This window comes from Argopecten irradians, chromosome 3 (assembly GCF_041381155.1).
Source record: "Argopecten irradians isolate NY chromosome 3, Ai_NY, whole genome shotgun sequence".
NCBI classification, from domain to species: Eukaryota; Metazoa; Mollusca; class Bivalvia; order Pectinida; family Pectinidae; genus Argopecten; species Argopecten irradians.
Genome location: NC_091136.1, coordinates 56,443,426 through 56,464,042, shown reverse-complemented (window position 1 = coordinate 56,464,042; position 20,617 = coordinate 56,443,426). Strand labels below are relative to the sequence as shown.

The window sequence follows — 20,617 nt, the reverse complement described above, 5'->3', positions numbered from 1 at the left end:
TACGTATTTTGAGGAACATTCCTGTTTTTAGTACGAACCTGACGTTCCGACAAATTGAACCAGGCATTCCGTTCAATCGAAACCGGTTCGTATGGAGACAGATTCATAAAAGAATCATGGCACGTCTCGTTTGACGTTTATCCATCATGTTAAATAATGCATGCTTAGAAAATGCTTGGTTCACAAAGTATTGCTTAACATGAATGTCCCCCACAATAATTTCGCTCATTTTAAGCGTTGAACTGTTTCCACTTGGCAATGCACTAAGAATAACAATCGTGAATCGAATTACATGTATTTATAACATAGTATCGAAATTCAAAACATATGACAGTGGCATAGGAAGATGAAATGTAATGGGGGGAGGGGGGGGGGTCCTCAATATTTTGTAAACCACCCCCCCCCCCATCCGCGAGATACAGAGGTACATCATATACTTTTTTCATATATCATTACATATAATCCTTGTACACATCTATAGACAAAACTTGGCGTCGCTAAAAGGAAATTAATGGATACGCTAAGTTAGCGCGCGAGCGCCGAGGTCTCGAGATTTTGGATGCTTGGGGGTCCGGGGGTATCCCCCGACAAACAATATTACAATTTAGAATGACTGAGTTGAGTTTTAGAATGTATTTTGATGATTTTGGGAGCACCAAAGACGCGAGATTTAGTTGTTTATTGGGTCCGTGGGTCTTCCTCGGGAAAAATATTACGATTTAGAATGGCTGAGATGAGTTTTACGATGTATTTTGATGAATTTATAGCGTTCTCAACACGGTGATTTTTCGATTTAAAGTTACCTGCATTTATCTAGAAATGATAATTGTAAATGTCGTCATACCATTATGCAACCCTGCTCGGTCTGAACATACCGGATTCACACCATCGGCACATTAACTCAAAATAATAATGAATTAATTGTCTTACTAAGACATATAAACAAATAAATCTTTTAAAAGACATTTTTTGAAATAGTATAATCCCTTGATGGACATTTTAAGTCCAGTTCGTGTGTATTGAATTTTCATTATTAAAGGTTTGAACATTACATGCTTGAACGTTTTAGGAAAATGCGGCGCGCAGCGGAATATTTTCTAAAATGAAGTACGAAAAATGTGTAGGAGGGCGCTTTTTCTTTCAAATGTACATGGGGAACGGGGGGGGTACATGGGGAACGGGGGGGGCAATTGCCCATAGAAAGATATTTTGGAGTTTGATCGTTATGTATCTTATACAAAAGTTTTCTTTTATCCGATAAAGTTTCTAAACCAGTTTCAAATTGTAAGGCATGAACACTAGCATAAGATCGAAGACCTGTGACAATTCTTGCAGCTTCACGTTGACCTTTTTCTAATTTTCAGCTTCTAAAATAGTACAACCATCCCACAATTCACAAGCATACTCAAAGATTGGTAAAATAAAAGTCAAGTAAATTCTCAAGAGATCATCTTCTAAATATAAATTTCAATTTTCTCATAGCATTTATTTTCTTCATAAATGAAGAGTATATAGCTTCGACATGGTCACCCCATTTTGCACTAGAGTTCAAAGTTACTCGCATAAGTTAGAGTGACAGTTTTCGGTGTCTACCATCTAATATAAACTATCTGTTTGTAAATATCGATATTGAAGACGCTGTAATACGCTTGGAAATATGGATTTATACCATACATATTAAAATTTAGATGTCTCAAGGGAGGTAAGTCAGTCTCTAAAGAATCATTGGTGATGTCAGTGGAGTTGGAGATTATCATTAAAAGCTTCAGCTCTGTCTACTGGATGTTAAACTTGTTTCGTGCAAACCTCACAAACAGCCTAAATTGTATCTGTGTGTCTCTCATTTTTTTTCTTCCAATGTAATAATTATTTGAATGGCAAAATTATTTTATAACTTAAGAAACTTGAATGTTGATATACATTTGAAAATTTCACTATGCGGCAGCTAGCTTTATTCTGATCATATAAACCAAAGTATTTTCAGCCACGTGCATCAATTTATAAAGTCCAGCAAAAGATTTTGGTTTTATAAAAATGTAAATTTTGTATTTAATGTTTTTAATTTTGTCAATGTCTATTGTCTCCTGTTTCGTCATTGTATGTTACGAGAAGGCTTTTCAAAGTTGTAATAACTTTTGCCTGATTTTTTGTTTTTTTGTCTTTTGAATTGACAATAAAATATCTTTAAACCAAAACTTTTCCATTTTCTCAACATTCCTATCTTTTACTATCCAGATGGCGACGTATCTATATATAGATGTACGTATATTGTCGGGAAATTTGTTCTATATTCGCTGACGTAATATGTCATCTGACTGAAAAAGATATGTATATTCAACAGACAAACATTATCTATACAATTTTACACCTCATTTATTATCTTTATGATAATTACCGATATTGAGGTCAACATGAGCCGTACATGTACACCCGCCAAATAAAATATCAGCTATGAGCCGTACACCACCCAGATTTTACATAAATAGATGGGACTGAGAAGTATTTTTCTTGTGAATCTACCCTTATATATCATAATATAGTAATTTAGTACTAAAACATGTATTTATAGGCGATGGAAAATTCTTTTCCAGCATCTGTTCGAAAGACAGGCTATTTACGTCGGTACCTCCCTTGGTGTGGTGGCATGTTTACAAATGGCAAGTTTTGTTTTTTGTTTTTTTGTTTTGGCGACACTTCTCGAAAACCATCTATATATCATTGTGAGGCTGATATATTCGGAATCGTGGGTACCAAACGTCAGTATTCAAAAACCTCTCAAAATGCAGATAATAGCTACGGTTCTCACTCTAGCTTCAGGGGTACCTAGTTCCGGTGTCATTACCATACCGTGGCGACTGATTGGGACGAAAAAGTAGAGGCGAAATGAAATTTGGGTCGAAACAGTTTAAGAGCGACAGTAAATACAATATACTGTATATTGTATTAGTTTTTTTCCTTAAATATCTAAAATGTGTAAAATGATCTATGAACTCTTCGGATAAGTCCTAACATAAGCCCAAATATATAAACTCTACTGTACAGTACGCATAAATATGATCTGAATGTGTGTTTTGATTTCTTTAAAGCGCCACCTAGCGGGGAAACCCCTCTGTGTGAGACCGGAAATTAAAATCCGCCATTATTGTGTATTGAGGACAGGTAAATATTTATTGCAAAATGAATACCAGCAAATATTTCTGAAAATGATGCTATATATATTCAATTTACATAGTCGATATGTTTGGAAAACAAAAGTTGAACACTGTAGAGATATGACAGGGTGTTTCCTAATCGAACTGACAGAGAATTCATATCATTATGACTTGTCCCACCTGTTTCACAGTTTGGCACACATTTTTCTTATTTTTAAGCATCTATTTTTCTGATTGCAATATAATTCCAATTTTTGTATCAATCTTACAAATAGAGCCTATCATCTGTCTGTTGGTCTATGTTTGGAATTCTTTCTGCATGTGTTTCCATAAATAGCATCCTTGGATACAGGTCTGGAATAGGGCTGGATCAATATATCGATATACCGATACGTATCGATTTCAGAAGCGTATCAAATATCGATACCCAAAAATGCTGTATATCGCTGTATCCTTTTAACAACTCAACCTACTGTTTTTATTATAGAAAGAGAAAATTCAAAACAAAAGTTATTCTTAAACATCATTCAAGTAAGAACATTTCAATCAAAAGGAAGTGTTTAAAGCATCTGTGTCACCTAGATTGATAAGAAATGTCTTTTCATAGCTAAGAATACTAATTGACAGAAATAAATCAACACAGATGGTGAACCAAATCAAATGTTTGGTAGGTTTTTGCCAAGTTATAGAATGTTTTATCAAAATTGTCTTTTATCGTCACAATATTCAAAACACAATGGTCAACTGAATTTGAAAAAAGAGGTCCAGTTTATTGTCAATACGTATCGTGTATTGTTTCAGTGTATTGTCAATACGTATCATATCGTTTTAGACCTTCCGATACACAGCCCTAGTCTGGAACGCACCTGCTATCAACCAGGTGCGGGTACCCAGATTGGCACACCCAGGTAAAAACAGTGAGCATAGAAAAAATATCGGAATATTTCAAATACGATTTGACTTGTATTGAAACTACAATACAAAAATCAATAATTAATGCCATTGAACACTTTTCTCCATATGTATTATTTGGATGATTGACGTCAAAATCAATGAAGTAATTACGCAGGTAAAATTTCACCTTTATGGTTATCACTTACCTGTCTTACATAATTTTTACGACAATATTTAAGCATATTTTGCCCTTTTAAGCTTTGTGTGTGTTTTACTGTTAAATAAACATATAAATGGCATAAGGGAAGTAACTCTTGGATGTATAAGTGCTATTCGAGCGCACCTTTGTTTCATTTCGCATGCGCACATTATCGCAGATGAAAAATCTCCATACTAGAAAATCAACATTTACTGAGGATAAAACAGCTCTGAACTATGAAACTACCAAGTAACTGACAACTAAATTGATTAAATTTGTGTTCTAGACATAGTTTATACCATTTCCATACTTTTTAGAACAGACTATTGAGCGAAAAGTGGAAAACTAGAGTCATCGCACGGGGCAATATTTACAGTAACACTTGATTTTAGGTATTTTCTCAAGTTTATAGCTGAACAAAATCCCTCATAGCTATGGTCATGTGGAAATATCACCATTAAAGTATTTCATGATGATCAGGGAATAATTATAGCAACAGCTGAAAGAAAATTTCCAAAGTGAATTAAAACGGAAGCAATATTATCAAAAAGTGTGCCATTTTGGGTAGCGTGCCAATTTGGGTAACATGACGTTACAGGGTTTTGTGGTTATAATTATTATACCTTTCCGCGTTTATTCGCATACCTTCACATGGTTTAAACAAGACCGACTTAACTTTATTTGAGGGTTTAGGAATATATTTCTATTGAACATGAATGACAGAAATTTCGAAATGATTTGTCGTTTTTGTAAAATATATTCCTATGCTTTTCCAGCTTAAGAACTAAGCATAAGTATTACTGTTGTGACGGCCTAACCGTTGACGGTGACAGTGACGTACTCGCCGCGCAACTTGCGCAATACCATTTACATATTAGGTTACAATATAATGCTAGATGCAAGTTGATTGGTTGATGGGCGTGGCTTATATCATGTGATATGTTAATCCAATAATATTAGATCTCGATATTGAGAAACTTCTGATTGGCGATACCGAGATCTATTTACCGACGCCTATATGAGTCTTCGCAACTTCCGCCCTCGAACTTGGGCGTAAGTTTGACGCTTAATTACGAAGTAAAAAACTTAACAAAATGTCAAAAAACATGTATATAGCATGAATCAGTAGTTATCCATGAACACATCCTGCAATAAGAATAGGTATGACATAATATAACTCCACGAAATAATCACACATTTTAGAGCTGACCCATAGCAATCAGGTTTAGCGCTGTTAATCTAGGTTAAATCCTATTCAAATTTTCTTCACTTACGGTTTATTAAGTCATAGCTTGGTGAATCAAGTGGAGAGTCAGATTATATTAACAGTGGTAACCAAGGTTGTTTATATGCACAGAAACAAGTAGTTTTTATCAGTTCTGATAAATTCTGGAATTATTTAAATAAATTAATGCATTTTAGTCGAAATACTGCAAGATATTTTATAGATAATGATATTTTTACTTTCCGTCACCATTCCGTAATTTGTTACTACCGAGTAAAAATGGCGACCGGGTAGACTTACAAATAGTGGTGGGGGTAAAGAAATGTCTAAATTCAGTATAAAAGTGCAATAGTGACGTTTTGGATTTAACATGATTTGGGATAATTCTTTCAGGATGTGAAAGGTTAGTGTAAAAAAAACTTGAAATTTTGAATTTATATTGAGCCTATTTTTGCGCCGTGTGAATCCTGCCTCGATTGTTAGAGGTTAGACACGACGTAATGATCAAAAGTGTCTCGTCGGGCTAAACCTCTAACATTGTTGGAATAGTGATATGTGTGATGTGTGACCCACGTGTGATAGATCTATCCTGAACTCATCAGGTATTACCTTATTCATAGAACTGCAGGGTGTGTCCATACTTTCTATTACCTGCAGTTTTTAAAACGGACGCTTCTTCAATGAAGTGCAGTTGTTGTGGAATGATGTCCAAGTCCATAGCTCTGGCAATAAATGCGGTCACACAGTTTTCATGAGCTGCTGTCCATGTTTCAGCTGGGATGGACTGAATAACATTTCGTACCATCGCTAATTTATGAGTCTCTTCTGGTCGATAGAACAGTTTGCGCCAATAAACGGGTAAACTGTAAGACGTTGGTAATTTTACTTGGATTCCGATGAACAGGTGATCGGGTCAAATGTCTCCCTGCAGTCACATTCTTCATAACCTTGTGACAACCTACTCTCGTCACACCAGTTTTTTTTAGCCCACCATCATCAGATGGTGTGCTATTCAAATCACTTTTTGTCCGTGGTCCGTGGTCCGTCCTTCCGTCCGTCCATCCGTTAACAATTCTTGTTATCGCTATTTCTCAGAAAGTACTGAAGGGATCTGTCTCACATTTCATATGTAGGTTCCCCTAGGGCCCTAGTTGTGCATATTGCATTTTGGGACCAATCGGTCAACAAGATGGCCGCCAGGCAGCCATCTTGGATTTTGATACTTAAAGTTTGTTATCGCTATTTCTCAGAAAGTACTGAAGGGATCTTTCTCAAATTTCGTATGTAGGTTCCCCTAGGGCCTTAGTTGTGCATATTGCATTTTTGGACCAATCGGTTAACAAGATGGCCGCAAGGCAGCCATCTTGGATTTTGATACTTACAGTTTGTTATCTTTATTTCTCAGAAAGTACTGAAGGGATCTTTCTCAAATTTCATATGTAGGTTCCTCTAGGGCCCTAGCTGTGCATAATGCGATTTTGGATCGATCGGTCAACAAAATGGCCGCAAGGCAGCCATCTTGGATTTTGATAGTTAAAGATTGTTATCGCTATTTTTCACAAAGTACTGAAGGGATCTTTCTCAAATTTCATATGTAGGTTCCCCTAGGGCCCTAGCTGTGCATAATGCGATTTTGGACCGATCGATCAACAAGATGGCCGCCAAGGAGCCATCTTGGATTTTGATAGTCAAAGTTTGTTATCGCTATTTCTCAGAAAGTATTAAATGAATCTGTCTCAAATTTCATATATAGGTTCCCCTAGGGCCCTAGTTGTGCATAACTCGATTTGGGACCGAACGATCAACAAGATGGCCGCCAAGGAGCCATCTTGGATTTTGATAGTTGAAGTTTGTTACTGCTATTTCTCAAAAAGTACTGAAGTGATCTGTCTCAAATTTTATATGTAGTATGTTTGCAAAAGTTTGAAAAGCAGAAAAAAGATCCCTCTTTCCATTGTCAGACATAGATCATTCTTTGATGGGGTGCCAAGATCCCTCTGGGATCTCTTGTTTTAACTTATCATGAAAAGATGATCCTTTATAATGAAGATCAAGTATTTCACAATGAAGTTTACTGTCCGTCAGTACCTCGTTAGCATAGATCTTCCACACTGCCCACTCGTTCTATCGTCTGACGTCAGGGAGGCTTTGTAAACTCCGCCCCTTCAGACAATTGACAGAACCACTTGACCAATTAATAATATCTGTCGCTCAACATACCGAGGTATTGCATCATTTATTTTGTCAACAGTTAGGCTGAAACGACAGTAATGGCCTTTAAGCTGGGATCGAATACCCTAATTGTGTTGGTTTCATTTTGACTCCAATAACTTCATAAAATTCCTGTTGATAACCAATTGATTCTCTTGAGGACTAATGTTTTCTGAATCTCGTATTACTGTTCTTGTACACTATTATAAGAGAATTAAACAGTATTTAATTTATATTGGCAAAGATGATCAGGTCTGCATAGAACATTTCTCAAAATTTGTGTTTTTCTTCATCTTAGGGGTAACATAAATCCATCAATGTTGAGAGTGGGGTTTAGGTTTTCAAGTCCTACTTTTTGGATATGTGACTTGAAGACCTCAGGTGTAGTGCTTTGGACTGTAGCCATTAGAAGGATGTTCCATTGTTTAATTGTGTGAGGGAAAAATGAATGTTTGAATACCGGTTTGTCCTTGGTAATGGTGGCAGCTATGTGTCACTAAGGGAATGGATGTGATTGTCTGATTCTATAGTCTGTAAGATGTGGTATATGACTATAGTCTATTGCCACATGATGGTGTATGATTTAATAGAATGCTTAGATGTTAATCAATTTCTTTTCAAACTTGACAAATCTGGGTTCTGGGTTTTTTTTAAAGTCAGTCTTTGAAATACACTATTCCAGAGATACTTGGAAAAGCACTGCATGATTCCACCTGACAACATTTTGCTGACGTTTCTTTGTAGTAGATCTATACCTATTTATATACAGTAGTGATATTTTATATGACACGCTGTAGAGCCTGTTTCCAGTTTAAACACAATGAAGAACATCAAATTTCTGTTGTAAATGATACAATCATGTCAAGTGTCTGACCAGGAATGGTAGCAACCTAGCTAAGCTTCACTAATATATCAAATATGACTTATATGTAGAGCATGTAGCTGTATGTTAGTCTCAAGTCATTCTTTAACTTAAGAAATTATTAGATGCAGGGAAATTATTAGATGCAGCATGCTTAGGTGATCATGCTAATAAGTAAATAACTATCACAAAAGTTTATCATATATACAAATATACGGTATGTGTATACTGTTATTACTTAAATAATTATTACCATATTAGACCTAATAAGCGCCCATATCCCTATAAGCGCCCCTCTCCTTTTTCAGACTTCAATTTCATTTACTTTAAATTAAATGCAGACTGAAAATATCAAAACTTTATTGATTTTTTATAACTGATTTCTTTTGAAAATTGATTTATGGCTTACTTTTTACTAAAGGCAAGTCCAAATTTATTTCCATTAAACGCCCCCTGATTTGCTTCAATGTTTAAGCGCCCTGGGCGCTTATTGGGTTAAATACTGTATATACATTTCTTCAAATTCAGAATAAGATGAGTACCTCCTCTCTACCCTCATCTGTGTCGGGGAGTGCGAGGGGGACCCCGGTACCCATGAACACATCTGGATCATTCTCTCCTGTATCACTACCTTACAAGACTTTGTCCGCCAGCCCTTCTGTTATATCCCTTGCTAAAGCTAGTGATGATGAACTACGACATCGAGGTGTTGAGGAGCTCGTTAAAATTGTGCGACATATAGAGTCTGAAATAAGGTCAACAATAGCTGAACACAGCAGCATTATAAAGGACGTTAACAGAAGAATTCAGATAAATGGATTGGAAATTAGAGGACTCAAAGATATCAATCAAAAACTGCAAGATGATAATCAAGAACTACGCGATTTATGCTGCTTTCTGGATGATGACAGACAGCGTGGACGTAAACTGGCACGTGAATGGCAAAGGTTTGGCCGATATACGGCAAGTGTTATGCGAAGTGAAGTTGCAGCATACCAAGAAAAACTGAAAGACTTAGAAACGAAGCAGGAGGAATTAATCTCTGATAATGCTGACTTGAAAGAGTTATGTCTGTACCTTGACCAGGAGAGACTGGGGCCGTCACACATACGAGATGATGGGGACGGCAGCAGTAATAGTACCACAGCAGGGACTGACGAAATGGCCATCACCTCTCAGGGGCTTGGCACAAACGACACCCCTAATGGTAAATGATTTGGTTTCTTAATTGATGTCAGATTTTATTTTGAACATCATGTGACAATGTACGGAAAATTCTGGCTGCAACACACTGTGTGGTGTACATAGATAATTTAAAGTTTTACAAGTTACATTTTTAAGACAAAAGAGATTGATAAGGAATAAACCAGTTTTATTAGTCCCCTGTCGGTGAAACTGTAGGGGACTATATTGTTTGTGCCCATCTGTCTGTCTGTCTGTCTGTCCGAATTTGGTTTCCAAATGATAACTTGAGAATGAATTGACGGATTTTGATCAAACTTCACACAAAGGTAGCATATGGGAAATTACAACTCGGGAATGAATATGTGGTCAAAAGGTTTACTACAAAGGTCACTGATACTAAGAATAGATTGTTTAAAAAAAATTGTTTCTGGACAATAACTTGAGAACTTGTTTAAACTTCATAGCATAGAAGGTGACACATCTTGGGAATGAATTTTGGGTCAAAAGGCCAACTACAAAGGTCACTGCTGCTAAAAATAGATTGTTTCACAAAATATTAGTTTAACAGGTGATATCTTGAGAAAACATCAATGGATTTCGATCAAACTTCACACAATGGTAGCATATGAATAAGTTCAGTTGGGGATTGAATTTGGGGTCAAAAGGTCAACTACAAAGGCCATTGTTACTAAAAATAGATTGTTTAAAAAATTTCAGTTTCCGGACGATAACTTGAGAACACATCAATAGAATTTGTTCAAACTTCATACAATGATAGCATAACAGAGCAAATATAATAGCTTGCTATAGATTAGAAAATGTAATTGACGGCATGGGACATATGTGTTGCTTGCAACACTTACTTTAATCTTTAATCTGTACATTTGTTTTAAAGTTCAAGTTTGAGATGTATTTTCATATAGTTGACCATATAAATTTGAATTTGATCATGTGCCTGTAACTACAGTATGTATTAGTCTCAAGTGACCTATTCTCAATAGCCTATTGAATTGTCCTTCATCATGCTTCGAGTCCGTAAATAATTTACATGTTCGACTTCTTCTCCAAAACAGCTGAAGCAAATTTAATGAAATTTTGCACAAACCTTTTAAGGCATAAGGCCAATCAAAATTGTGAATTATATGCCCCCCAGGGGGCTGTGGGAGGGGCAGAAAGGAGTTAATTTGACTAAAATTTCAAAAATTTTGTTCTCCACTCGCAGATGTGGTAAAATTAAATACTCTTCATAGATTGAAAGGTCGCAAGGCCCTCTACAAAAATTGTGAATTTCATGGCCCTGGAGTCTCAGATTTTCCCCTGGGGAGGGGGTCAAATTTACTACAGTTTATAGAGGGAAAATACATTTATAATCTTCATATATTAAAAGGTCTCAAGGCCCTCTACAATATTTGTGGCCCTGGGGTCTCAGATTTTCCCCTGGGGAGGGGGTCAAATTTACTACTGTTTATAGAGGGAAAATACATTTATAATCTTCATATATTAAAAGGTCTCAAGGCCCTCTACAATATTTGTGGCCCTGGGGTCTCAGATTTTCCCCTGGGGATGGGGGTCAAATTTGCTTTAGTTTATAGAGGGTAAACACATTTATGAGTACATGTATCATTTGCTCAGTTTATAGGAAATGTAACAGATGTAATGGAATCAAATATTCTTTAGAGATCAAAAGGTCAAATTGATATAATCATTGACTGATTTCAAGAGCCTCATGGGCATTTATGTAGTGTTTATATGTCTTTGTTTCATTCTTTATCCAAACTCGGACCGTTAAGGCCCATAGGCCTCTTGTTAATCTTTTGATTTGTTCTCTCTCTTTAATGTTTACCCTAAAATATCATATACTGGCTGGTTTTAGGTCATAACTATGTACAGCAACTAGAAGAAAAGGTTAAAGTATTGGAAGAGGAAAAGACACAGCTAGCACAGGTTTGTGATCCTAACAATAATTTACTTCAATCTTTGTTAAAATGGACTAGAAAAGCAAATATCTATTAAATCATTGAAGGAACTGAATATTATTTTTGGTATATAGCGAACTTTATTTTTCTGTAATAGAGGGCTGAGAGGAATGGTGGTGATGGGTACAGAGCTACAGATAAAGCATCTCCATCAGCATCTAAAGATCACAGGCCTAGTCAGGTAACATGTCCGATAATATTGGAAGTTTTCTTATACTAAGTCTTTCCTTCATATTCTAGTGAGTTTCACAAACCAATATATTTGGTTATTGCTTGTGCATTACGTAATGTAAATCTCCTTTCCCCAGAGTCCAAGTCCGTCCAAGCAGAGAATTGCACCAGTTGGTAACTTATTTGATGGATACAATAATAACGTTCAGCAAGTCAAAGGGTCAAGGTTATCAGAGAGCCCAACTAAACCTGAAGCAGTTGTCAGAGCTATGAAGGTAAAGTGAAATTCTACATCAGATCTTTACCTTTAAATTTACATAAAAAAAAAGAATTTTTTTTTTATATATATTTTCCTTTAAATCCACTTTAACTCTAATAAAACTCTGATTCTGTTCGTAGGTTTTCTTGATCCTAACATTTCACTACAAGTCAATTAGGATACATTTCATATATATACACTATATGCAGTATACAAACTATCATCATTGAAATGCATTGAGATATTTATTGCGGTTTATCACCCTAAGAATGGTGTGCTCTGTTTCAAGGTGTTGGAGGTACATGAACAGTTGGAGAGACCCCAGACTGATGTAGGCGAGGAAAACCTAGGAGACTCTGAAAAAGCTATTGTCAGGGAAATGTGTAATGTAAGAATAAACACTTCAGAATTGTTTAGAATATTATGAAACCTAACCTTTGATACCAGAAAACCACAATCTTAGACAGACTATTAGATTGATATGTTATTTATACTCTCCCTTTGTTACCACTATTTCTCGAGTCATTCGTCCATCTGGTTATCTTATAGTCTGTAAACCATCTTATTTTCAGTGTTTCTATTTCAAACAACTTTTTCACATCCATTTTATTTTGCGACATATGAAAGTTGTTTTTGCAGCAATTAATTTTTAGCTCAATTGCCACCTGCACTAAAGGTAGGATGTCAGCATTGTGCAAGCTGCCCCACTACATGTTTGTAAAAGGTGACTAAATTTGGAATCTTAATTTGTGGTTACTTGGATGAAAAAACTTCAATTTTTTAACCAATTTCATAGCTTTTTTTGAAATGATGTTTAGAGGTTTATGTGTATTTGGTCATGATATGCTTAAGATGATTGCATCTTAGGTTCACATGAGGTGGGTAATGGAGATGGATTAGGTCTTATTTAATGAAATGTATCGTCTATCAACCATGTATCTTATGGGTTATCCATGTTTAATACAAGTGTTTAAGCTATTTAAGTTGTTTTATAAGAGAATCTTAAGTAACACCTACATTGCAAGTATGATGTTAGAATTGTGCCTGCTGCCCCATTGCATTATCGTAAAAGGCAACTAAATAGGAACATTTATCTAGTGGCTGAAGCAAACGGTATCATGTATTTAACATCTAGCGTTCACCATACTAAGAGAGGGTTATCTTGAAAATAACTGGCTTGTAATGACATGAAAGAAACCTCTATGTGCTGTTTTTAGACAAAAAACAAATATATTTTATCCAGGTTACCACTAGAATTAAGATCCCAGATTTAGTCGCCTTATTTCGATCATTCTGTGAGGCAGCAGGTACAATTTTAACATCATACATGCAATATAGGTGTTGTATAATTTCTCTTAAATAGCTTAGTCACTTGCTTTTAACCTTGAAAAATCAGAGCATACTTAGTTGACAGGCAATACCATTTATTGAATGTGACCTAATTTATACAAGTGACCCAGCAAATGTGACCCTAGGATGTAGTTATCGGAAGTAGATCGTGACAAAATACAAATCAAGTGCAAAAAATTACTCTTAAAGCTTTGAAATGGTTGAAAAATTCAAAGTATTTTTATATCAGTTACCACAAAATTAAGATTCTAAATTTAGTCGCCTTTTACAATTATGCAGTTGGGCAGCAGGCACAATTCTAACATCATACCTGAAGTGAAGGCGTTGCGCGAAATAAGCTCATAAACAAATTTAATTAATATAAAAAGCTGATTTAAACATGTAAAAACAGCGGATGCTTAGTGGAAAGATGATAGCATTAATTGAAAATGCCCTAATTTATGTGACCAGTGTGACCCTAGGATGAAATTATCTGAAGCAGGTCATGTCAAGATCTACATGCAGTACTAAACATCAATCTCGAACTATCAAATCGTTGAAAAATCTTTATTTTCAGCAAAAATAAAAAGTTTTTAATACTAAAATAGAAAAAAACTTAACTAGGTCACTGTGACCTACAGTTTTCTGAATTGAACTTCACAAGCCCAAGATGTCCAGGCAAAAACTGCAAAAGTATTATTTCTATTTTAATAATTAATCAATTAGAACTTAAATAATGAAAATGTGAATTTTTATCCTTTGACCTCTGAAATTACCATGAGCCCAGAAAAAATTGGATATTCTAAATAGCATACAATATGCAGCTGATCCTAATGTATCTTCATGCAAAATATTTTGGTTATTAGTGAGTGGCCATAAAACGCTCGAAAGTGATACCCCTCCTTTGACCAGAAGCATCCTCTGAGTAAGGGGAAGGGAGTTTGTATAAATTTTGGCTCTAACCCCCCGGGGCAGAAGGGGCGGGGCCCAATAAGAGTTATAGAGGTAAATCGTTTAAATTGCTTCTTATCATAGAGTTCTACATGGATTGTAATCAAATTTGGCCAGAAACATTCTCTGGGGAAGGGGAACAGAATTTGTATAAATTTTGACTCCCTGGAGTAGATTGCATGGGGCCAAATACGGAAATTAGTGGTAAATATTCAAATTCCTTCAGAAAAGGAACAATGACCCTGTATTCAGATCATTACTTGGCATTGCAAACGAGGTGAGAGATACAGGCCCACTGGGCCTCTTAATCAAGAAATACATACCCATTAATTTATCTTACAAGTTTATTTACGAAAAAGCTTTCTATATATGATGATCTACAGAATGTACAGTATGGTTTTATATGGGTCACCATTTTGAGTTTTTCTGCAAATTTCCTATTGTTATTTTTACCAATAAGAAAACATTCTTCTTGAAATGATACATTTAAAGTGTATCAATGATAATTGATAAAAATTAATTTTGTGTATATTTTCAGGTGGTGTGGAGAAAACTAGGGGATGTGGGGCCCGATAGGCCGTCAGATCAAGACACACCTTCCACTCATATGCATGTGTATGAAAATCTGCCCACGAGACAGACAGTGAATGCTCCTCCACTACCCCCAAGCCATAGACAGCCTCCTAAAGCCCCCTCCTCATTACCAGTATCCCAGTCTAAACCACCCCCACCTATTAGGTCCCCTGTATCCGCTCACTCCTCCACCCCTCCCCCTCCATCTCACATACAAGTGTTACCTTCACCTAACTTCACCCCACCTCAGTCAGCCCCACCTTTTATACCGACAGGCTTTGATAGAGCAGTCAGCAGCTCCCCTAAACAGTTCCCAACTTACCATAGTCCCCAGGAGGGATTCGATACAATACCCTATCCAGGAACGACACATACAGTCCATGCACAAGCTGTACCCCGCCCCCAGCAGTATCAGCCACCCCCTCCTCCACCCCCACCTACACAACTCCATGATCGACCTCTCCCCCCATATCAACATTATAATGAACGTTCTCATCAGCAATCTCCACATATGTTTCTTGCAAATCAGGCTGCTATTCATCCAAATTCTGAAAGGATTCCACCACAAGGACCTCACAAAATATACCCAGAACCTAAACAAAATAAGCAGGAGAGACAGAATTACACAGAATCTAGAAACTTAGATGATTCACGTGACTCGCATGGATCAAGGGGATCTCAACCCAATAAATACACAGACCCACGATATACAAGGGATTTAAATGAGAGAGTGGTGAACAGAGATCAGAGGGAAAGGACACACAATTTGCAAGATCGACGTGATGGTAGTGGGACCAGGGAAAGCAGAGATCCTTCAACACAGTCACGAGAATCTAGTCTTACAAGAGAGTCAAACTGTAGTCACGATACAAGAGTAGCAAATCAGGAGCACAGAGACTACAAGAACAGGAGAGATAAGTCTGGACCTAGTGGTAGAGATAGAAGAGACCATGCTAGAGACACAAGAGAAACACGTAACCATGGTCCCTATCCAATCAGAGACCCTAGAGACCAAGGTCCAAGTAGGGACCCTAGAGACCAAGCTCCAGGCAGGGACCCTAGAGACCATGGTCCAGGTAGGGACCCTAGAGACCATGGTCCAGGTAGGGACCCTAGAGACCAAGGTCCAGGTAGGGACCCTAGAGACCATGGTCCAGGTAGGGACCCTAGAGACCAAGGTCCAGGTAGGGACCCTAGAGACCATGGTCCAGGTAGGGACCCTAGAGACCAAGGTCAAGGTTCCCTTGGTCCAGGTAGGGACCCTAGAGACCGTGGTCCACCTATAAAGAGGGACCATATGGAATCATCGGATAGAGACACAAGAGAGTATGGAGGACCAAATGTCAGAGATTCGTGGTACCCACCAGACTTCAGGCAGCAAGATGTCCGCAACAACCCAGATCCACGTGGCCAGTATGATAGGGGATCATATCAATGAAACGGTGCTAAGTGTTGTCAAATGCACAGGGTACATGCCTCACCTTCAATATTGATGCAACAAGGACAGCTGTCCTTCATCTATTTTAACACTATACTGGGTTCTTTGATTTCTTATGTTATTACAAATTATATTTGAATGTGGATAATTCTTTAATAACCTGTCATTAATTTCAAGAGTATTGCTATGTTCAAAGCTATATTTATTTCGCATTATATTAATTCTATGAAATGAAATTCTAATATCTGTTTATGGCTGTTGCCCTCTTTGCCAGCAGGTCATGATCATGTTGTGAGTTTCCAACTTAAGTGGTTTTCTGAAAGCTGAAAGGTATAACTTTAATGATTTTTTGGATATGGCTAAAATAGACTTTTCCTGATGTTTGATCCATTTGCCTTTTGCAGTAAAATTTGTTTACATTGAAGTGAAGTCATTAGTAATGGTGTAGGTCAACGTGTGTATCTAGATTGACGTCTGTCTTGTAGTGTTGAAGGCAGTTTTCAGGAACGTTAACTTGAGGAACTCGCAGTTTTAATTCCTGTACTGCTTCGGCATTTTCTTTACCAGTGCATCATTGACTGGAGCCTAATGGTTTTACTTCACGTTTAAGATTACCCAGGGATATTTCTTTGATTAACGATTTGAAGAATTTTAGAACTGTGGCAGTCATCTAAGAACATTAATGTTATATGAGGATTCGTAAATGTAAAACATGCAATACTATTTTCCGCCCTAGTTTTCAGTACATTACATACAGGTATATACGTATGTGATGGTTTATGGTATTCATTATTAAATAGCTGAAAATAAGAAATTATCTTAATGAATTGAAGTTAAATATATTAAAACTTAAATATTTTTAGCCCACCATCATCATTCACGTGTAGATTCTCCTAGGGCCCTAGTTGTGCATATTACATTTTGGAACTGATCGGTCAACAAGATGGCCGCCATCTTGGATTTTAATAAATGCAGTTTGTTACCACTATTTCTCAGAAGGTATTGAAGGGATCTCTCTCAAATTTCATACGTAGATTCTCCTTATATATAATTAGGCTCTAGTTATGCATAATGCATTTTAGGACTGATCAGTCAACAAGATGCCCATCTTGGATTTAGATAATTAAAATTTGTTACCACGTTTTCTCTGATTGTACTGAAGGGTCCTTTTCAAATTTCACATGTATGTTCCCCTAGGGCCCTAGTTGTGCATATTACATATTTGGACTGATCGATCTACAAGATAGCCATCTTGGATTTTGATAGTACAAGTTTGTTACCGCTATTTCTCAGAAAGTACTGAGGGGATGTCTCAAATTTCATATGCAAGTTCCCCCTGGGCCCTAGTTGTGTGCATTGTGCCTTTTGGGAATGATCGTTCAACAAGATGGCCAACTGGCCGTCAGCTTAGATTTGATTGTTGAAGGTAGTAACTGCTGTTTCTCGGAAAATACTGAAGCGATAGCTGTCTCAAATTGTATATGTAGTATGTTTGAAAAGCAGGGAAAAGATCCCTCTTTCCATTGTCTGACATAGATCATTCTTTGGTTGGCGCCAAGATCCCTCTGGAATCTCTTGTTTATGTAGATCTATATCCAGCTCAATGAATTGAAGTTAAATTTATTTAAATTAATATATTATTTATGTAAATGTATATCCAGCTAGTACTCTGAATGTGTTTTTCATTAAGCATATCGTTTTTGTTAGAACTCAACATGTTAAATCCACATATTTTTAAACAGGTATTTACACATTCTTTCAAATACTAGATAACGTAAAAATGGTTCACTGTTACATGGACAAAAAAGGAAACAATATAAATGTGAGGAAACTTCATTGGAAACGGATACTATTAATTACTTAAAACATATTATTTTTACTAAGCAAATTATCCTATCAAATTAAATTGCTGAGTGAATTTGCGATCCTCGTTTTGGTCATATTCTTAATGAAACTTGTACCGAAGATAGTCAGCAAAATTTGCAGCAAGAACAGCACCAAAAATTTATATTAATGTTAATTGTCACTATGTAGCAGAGCCAATGAACACAAAACTCATAGATAAACAGCTAAAACTGTTACCTACCTCCTTGAAACATGTTTGTCTGCTTCCTTTGAGCGACTTTTCCGCTTAGGGCTATACTTATAGTGTTCGGACATAGTCATGCAATAATGAATTTGTCCAAAGATATCTTAATTAGATAAGAAATCTGTTTCTTGTAGATTGCTAAAATAAGCTTGCATGTTATTTCGTATTTAGTGTATTGTTAAGTTGTCTTGAATTCAATCCTTTATATTTTGCTTTCACCTGCTTTAATGAATTCGGTTATAAATGCAAAGCTGTTTTCCTCTGTAGCTTTTCCTGCATAGGAAGAATGAAGTGATATGTTTTTTTTTATTTAGAGGTGCTTTTGTTAAGATAACGAATTGTTATCAATCCACTGATTGTATGATGATTCCTCTGTATTTTTTTTTATTCTGAGGGATAAAATATCTGCATCAAATTTGTGTAGGTGTTTAACATAAGGACTCGAAACAGCTTTAGATGCACATAGTTTCTTTTTAGTAAGCTTATTTATATATTGGCGTGTTTATGCTTGACCCACATGCGTTATTTGTTACGTCAACGAATTCTGAAGATAGTGATAGGTATATTCCACAGAATTTGTAGGTAAAAATAACCAGAAGATGTGTAAAAGGACATAATCGTATCAGATCAGAGTAATGTACAACAATAATCCGTTATGGCAGCAAGGACCTTTTAAGGGCATGTATGAGCCTATCTATTTACAATGCTTCTTTTTATGTAATCAAACTGGAAAAAATGCTTGAAACGCAATTTCATTTATTTAAACATCGTAATTTAATCATACTATAATATGATTTAGTTTAGTATAACTCGTAAGACATTAAATGGCCAACGAAATGTATAAATGCTTCTCATGTCCCCTCTGTCTGTAGTAGTTATTCATAATATGCAACAATATTAAAAATAAATTATGAATCTCTATGTAATGTGTAAATTACGAAATGACAGTGAAAATTCGTCGATAATGATGTTTTAAAACTAGTTCTTATTATTAATGCTTATTTTAACAAATCTTTATATGGCGAACAAAAATGATTGAGATTAAACTTTAAACGTGCCAGTCAATTTATATCATATTATTAAAATTTTTAATAGGGCGTCATTTCCATTCGATATTTCAAGTGTCAATTATCATACCTAATATTGCTATAGCTGTGTTCAGTTCAATTAATACGTTTGCAATTTGACCAGGAATGTGCCATCATAACACGATTTATGCATTTATCTGTACCATTTCTAAGAGTAATCATTAGTATTGAGACTCATTTAATCGTCATTATTTTGTATCATTGCATCAAATGTTACTTGGATTGTTGGAGTTCCCCTTCTCAGGTTCACAATAAACATTTTACCCTATTTGATACAGGATTGATAAGTTCTAGTTAATATATTGTTTACTCAATTTGAGACTTTGTATATGTATTATGTTGGTTACATCATTTGATGCTAAGCGTGCCTTATACTTTGATAGTATGTGTAGGTTATACAGTAGGATTTAATACCTTTGTTTATGGAGTCTATGACGTTAAAAAATAATGGAAATAAACAATAGATTACAAAAGACATTGTGGTTTTTTTTATATCTGTCTGTTGAAACCACTTACTTATTATAATATATCCTTTAATATAAGCCAGTTTTTGCCTTTGTCTATGAGCTCAGGTAACTCTACTAATGTACATTCAACCATGACAAATCCAATATAGGCAATTGCAACATAGAATTACCTTTGCCTGTGTTATATGTGATGAATAGCATTCATGAACGGAATGCATGAAACATACTTTTGGGTTGGACAACTATCTGTATATTCACTTTCACCATGTCCACCGACATTGATGGATGGATATTACTTCTTAACTTAAGCAATATAATAAGGTGACTTTAGTGGTTTTTATTTCTAAAAGGACATTTCTGTCCAATGTCCGATATGGTTAAGAAATGACATATAAAACTAGATTTTTGTTTGAAAGCGTCTTGCTAAAATGATCGCATATAAAAGTGATTTCCAATTGCATCAATAGAGGATTAAATTCTCTTCACATTCATTGTGTAGGATTTTATTCGTAATTTGGATTTGAAAATTATGGAATATTCCGGCAGAT

The 20,617-nt window shown here is 35.9% G+C and overlaps 1 protein-coding gene across 1 annotated transcript; it reads left to right on the top strand.

The window, feature by feature from the left end:
* The first annotated feature begins 3,057 nt into the window (after window positions 1–3,057).
* Window positions 3,058–20,079, top strand: LOC138319168 (zinc finger CCCH domain-containing protein 13-like). Its single transcript, XM_069262111.1, has 7 exons — window positions 3,058–3,159; window positions 9,072–9,750; window positions 11,602–11,672; window positions 11,802–11,885; window positions 12,013–12,150; window positions 12,424–12,522; window positions 14,953–20,079. Exons 2-7 carry the CDS (start codon window positions 9,078–9,080, stop codon window positions 16,423–16,425), a joined length of 2,538 nt encoding a protein of 845 aa, XP_069118212.1. The 5' UTR covers window positions 3,058–3,159; window positions 9,072–9,077; the 3' UTR covers window positions 16,426–20,079.
* The last annotated feature ends 538 nt before the right edge of the window (window positions 20,080–20,617 follow it).